Source organism: Kryptolebias marmoratus, linkage group LG9 (genome assembly GCF_001649575.2).
Source record: "Kryptolebias marmoratus isolate JLee-2015 linkage group LG9, ASM164957v2, whole genome shotgun sequence".
Taxonomy (NCBI): Eukaryota; Metazoa; Chordata; class Actinopteri; order Cyprinodontiformes; family Rivulidae; genus Kryptolebias; species Kryptolebias marmoratus.
This window is the reverse complement of record NC_051438.1, coordinates 29,663,866-29,668,865: the sequence shown is the minus strand read 5'-3', so window position 1 is coordinate 29,668,865 and position 5,000 is coordinate 29,663,866. Positions and strand designations below refer to the sequence as shown.

Here is a 5,000-nt window from a genome sequence, read left to right as displayed (position 1 = left end):
TCCGGTCAGTCAGAGGGGGTCCGGTCAGGTAGAGGGGGTCCGGTCAGTCAGTGGGGATCCGGTCAGGTAGAGGGGGTCCGGTCAGTCAGAGGGGGTCCGGTCAGTCAGAGGGGGTCCGGTCAGATGGTGCTGCTCGTGCAGATGTCCTGACACCACAGAGTCCGGACTGTTTCCACCTCGTCCAGCTGTGTGTTTGAGCTGAATCACCTCAGGGCATTTTGTCACTTAACAGAGGAACATTTGGCCCGATCAGTTTTCCTGATCCCCCCCGGTTCCCTGAAGTGTGTTCTTCAAAGGCCGGATGAGCAGATCAGGGGTCAGGACCGGATCAGGACTAACTGATTTAGGAGTGTTGAGTCTTCTCTCTGAAATCCATCCTCTTTGTTTGGCTTCTGTTCCTGTTGGAAGCTTTTCACATTTAATTCGTTTTTCTCTGCTTCACTGAGCTACGGGGGCCTGCAGAGGACATCTTCTTTTGTCACCAAACAAATGTGCACAGGTGACTGAGACCTGAAGGAGAACCTCTTACTGGACTTTCTTTCTGACAGGCTGCCTGTGGATCTGGCCTTTTAAAATCTTCTGAATGCAGTTTTCTGGACACCAGAAAGATTGTTTTGTGTTTTTAGGATTTAGTTTTGTTGTTTTAGTTCTTATTGACTCAACAACCTGTTGGGTTTGACAAACACTCTGCAGGAAGTCGCGGGGCTCTGCTGCCCCCTGCTGGTTTCTCAGAGAATCACATTAACCACATGTATCTGTGACATCTGTACCTGGACACACTCTGGCTGGATCAGAGGAAGGTTCTTCCATTTCATTGGACTATTTGAAAGTTCAGACCCGCTCAGCTGTGGTTGTGCGCTGCAGTGATGCTTCTTCTGGTCTTCTGGTCTTCTGGTCTTCTGGTCTTCGCTGAGAGGAAGCTGAGGAGTCATCCTCACTGAACTGAGCCATTCCTCTCCTCTGCCGGGCTCACACCCGGTGGAACCAGAACCGCCCTCTCTTCTGAGACAAACATCCCAAACCTGAGAGTGAAATTAATCTTTCAAACACAGCAGCTTTATGCGTTTTTTAACCTTTGACCTCTGCTTGTTTGTTTTATTGTGCAGCACCTTGGTGCTTTAAGGAGCTTTAAAAAAAAAGTAAGATTTGGTGATAAAAGGTTTTTTTTGTCCTTCAGATGGAGACAAACTCAAGAATTTAACAGAGACTGCAGGGACATCCAGAGTTTATTCATTTATTCATAACTTTAACAAACTATTACCATATTTAAGTTATTGTTTAATATCAGTTTGATTTATTAACAAACCAAATTACAAACAAACAAGGAGCAGTAGCTGCAAACTGTTCAAAGATTTTAGTAAATAAAATCAAATAAAATCCAGTTTTCAAGCTGTCACGTGACCCCGTCTCACGCCTTAAACCCGCTCTGACGTCACGGCTGGGTCTTGGTGTGAAAAGCGGAAGTTGTGAGTTTTGCGGCTGATAGAGTGTGGAGCTGAGAGGACAGGAACCGAACCGAACCGAACCGGCAGGAGGACCCGGAGCAGAAGAAGAGAACAACAAGTAAACAACAACAAAAGTGAGAAGAAGCTCGCGCAGCTACGGACTGTTTGTTTGTTTCTTTCTTCTCTCAGCTGCCAATCAAACAGGACCAGACCCGCCAGGTGCGTTCAGGCCCCGCCCCGTCAGGTAATTTCACAACACAGAACTTTACAGAACCACAGAACCTACGCAGCTCCGTCTCTTACTTCAGGTTAAAGGTCAGGGGTTAGAGGTCAGAGGGTCACTGCAGGAGAGGCCCAACAAAGTGTTTCCTGACTTCCGGTCAGAGCCGCAGGTGTTCTGTTGGATTCTGTGACCCGTCCAGAACCTGGCACTGAAATCAATAATTGTTTCTGTTTGAATCAGTTTTATTGTTGAAATGTTTCCTGATCAGTTTTCAGCAGCAGTAAGTTGGAGGAAACACGAATTATTTTAATTTTAATTAATTTAATTAACTTTTATTCTAAGAAATGTTTTACAAACAAATTCAATTCCATTGAGTCCCAGAAAAACACGAAATGAACAAAAACATTTATATTCCTATATTTTGTGTCAAACTGCTGAAATAAAAAGAGAAATTAGGAAAATAAAATAATTAGTCATTTAAAGTAAACAGTAGAAAGTCTAACAGCGAAAAACAATCCGGTGGAAATATTTTATTAAATAATAAAACATGAGCTGCAGTTTAAATAAAAGAAATAAAAGTTTAGAAAATAAAACAGTTTGAAGCTTTCAGGAACTAAAAATAAAACTTTATTCTCTATGTTTTAAAGGTTTTTAGAGCTTCTCTGATGCTCCGTAAAAATAATCTCCAGTAAAAGCCCAGCAGCATTTAATCAGAGCGATGTGGGCGGAGCTTCCTGCTTAGGAGGTCCGCTGGTTCCGGTTCTTTTAACTGAGAGGTTCAGTTCTAACAGAACAGGATCAGATAAAACCGGACCACCGGGTTCTGGTTTTAGGAGGCAGAAAAAGGTTCAGATAAAGTGGACAAAACGACGGTTCTGTAAGCTTCAGGTGATTGTTGTCTTTACTTTTCTTTTTCCTCAGAATCAGAACCAAACGAAGGTCCGACAGTCTGAACCGGGTCGTTCTCTCCGTCTTCCTGCTTTTCTTTCTTCAGCAGGATGAGTGGAAGCACCGCGGCAGGAAATCCCAGCGCTGCCTCGTCTGGACCACTTCCTGCTACCGCTGATGAGGAGGCGCTGCTCCGGGAGGAGAACCAGGGCCAGGATCCAAAGAACCTGGAGGAGAACCAGGGCCAGGATCCAAAGAACCAGGAGGTGAACCAGGGCCAGGATCCAAAGAACCAGGAGGTGAACCAGGGCCAGGATCCAAAGAACCAGGAGGAGAACCAGGGCCAGGATCCAAAGAACCAGGAGGAGAACCAGCACGGCAGAGACTCTGTCGGTCCATCCAGATGTCAGAACCACCAGAGTCCAGCAGAAACTCCAGACCTTCGGGGTTCTGAAGATTCTGAGGGTTCTTCAAAAGATGAGCCAATCCCAGATCAACCAGAACCGAAAAATGCCGGTCCAGTTAAACCAGAACTAAGTGAACCTGATCCTGATTCTGGACAGACAGAACTGACTGAAAAACCTTATTCTCCAAAACTCGAGCCAACAAAACCAGATCTGCTTTGTTCTCATCAGAGGAACAAAGGAGATCCTGCAGAACCTCAACAAGAACCAAGTCCCCTTCAGAACCACCAAAACCACACAGACCAGGAAGCTGAAGAACCTCCTCCTCCCTCCGAGGATCGAACTGCAGGGGTGAAGGTGTCCAAACCCCTGCAGGACCTCCAACAGACTCCTCCTCCTGCAGACCTACAGGCTCCACCCCTCACCATTGAGGTGTTCTGTGAGCAGGTGAGGCCCCGCCCTCCCACGTCTTCTTCAGGCGAGCCCAAACTGTGTGGCTACCTGCTGAAGCAGGCGGGGCCTCTGAGGACCTGGAAGCAGCGCTGGTTCACCTACGAGGAGAAGAAGAACCAGCTGTTTTATTACCGCACGCCGCAGGATGTGACGCCGCTGGGCCGGGTCGACCTGAGCGGCGCCACCTTCACCTACCCGCTGAAGGCCGAGAAGGGCACCTTCCACATCAAAACATCTGAACGCACCTTCATCCTCAAGGTAAGAGGTCCAGTCCGGTGTATGGGAGCCCATTGGTGCCAAAATTCTGCTGATTTAACAAAACTCTGCATCAGGCTCCAGAAATCCAGATCCAAAAAAAGTTCTGTTTTTTATGAAGGACCTCAAATAAAACCCGAGTTCTTGTGTGGATCCATGTAGCAGCTAAAACCAGAATCCAGCACCAGAACAGGTAAGATGAAAAAGTCGGGTCGGCACCTGGCAGGAGAAAGGTTGGAACCGGTACCGACCCATAAGAGTCCGACTTTAAGGAGGTTTGGGTTCAGCTCTGCTCTGATTGGTTACAGACAGTTGGAGCTCGTTTAAAGGATCAGAATAAAGTGAAAATAAAACTTTAATGTCAGAAAATAAAAGTTTTTAGAAGCAGATTTGAGTGAAACATGATCTTTTTAAACTGACCCTGTAAACATGGATTATTTACTGAACTTTGATGCTTTTTCTCTTTTAACAACAACAACTTCTGGATGAAACCGTGAATATTTGTGCCCCTCCCCCCCTGCAGGCTGTGACCCAGGAGCTGATGCTCTATTGGCTGCAGCAGCTGCAGGTAAAGCGCTGGCAGCACCGACAGACGTCTACCTGTACGGACCAAACAAACAACAACAACAACAACATGTCAGGTGAGAAACGGTTGATTAAAACTGATCTGACGACGGTTAAACTCTGATGGTGGTAGTTGAACCGGTCACTCTCTGAGCTGGAATCTTTCAGTCTGGTTGTGTGAAATCTGTCAGACTTGCTCACATCTCGGTGAGGCTTGTTTTGGAAACGTTTGGTTCACCTCCCCTTCTCCTCCTACCAGGGGGAGTTGAGAAATCCTTCCTTCAGAGAGGGAGCGGCTCTGACTCACTGTTCCCTGAAACACTCGAGTAATTAGAGAAAATGAGTCTGACGGAGTATCAGAAACGAGCTTTTACTGCAGGCAGCTGTTTCATCCTCATCCTTGCCTGTACGGAGCTAAAACACCTCCATGTTTTCACACATTTTAGATTGAGTTACATGTTTGAAGTGATGTTGTTCTGCTGAGCTGTTTCCTGTCCAGCTCCCAGCCCGGCACGCTGCTCCTGTCAGGTGGTTCCTTCTGTTCGCTGTGAGGCAGAACAATAACTCGCCATGATCCGTGGCGTTCCATGGTGACAACAGGAAGCAGGCTTTGATCAGTGTGATGAAGGGCGCAGCAGCAGGATGTGATCCGTTCATCACTTCCTGTTGGTGGAGAAACTTCATGGAGCATTACCTCCACTTTTACTTCAGATGGTTTCAGTTTTTAATAACTTCTGTGTTAAAGTGTTTGGTGGTGGGGGGGTGGGG

The 5,000-nt window shown here is 46.7% G+C and overlaps 1 protein-coding gene across 8 annotated transcripts in view; it reads left to right on the top strand.

Annotated features, from left to right (window-relative positions):
- The window catches only part of tbc1d2 (TBC1 domain family, member 2), a 16,609-nt gene that overhangs the window by 2,267 nt on the left and 9,342 nt on the right, over positions 1 to 5,000 (top strand). For 3 of the 8 annotated variants that reach the window (XM_017441647.3, XM_017441646.3, XM_017441642.3), the window contains exons 1-3: positions 1,439 to 1,689; positions 2,590 to 3,671; positions 4,192 to 4,309. In XM_017441647.3, coding sequence (XP_017297136.1) covers positions 2,667 to 3,671; positions 4,192 to 4,309 — 1,123 coding nt within the window. In that variant the 5' untranslated portion in view covers positions 1,439 to 1,689; positions 2,590 to 2,666. The other 5 variants (XM_025002973.2, XM_025002972.2, XM_017441645.3 and 2 more) reach the window with 5 other exon arrangements.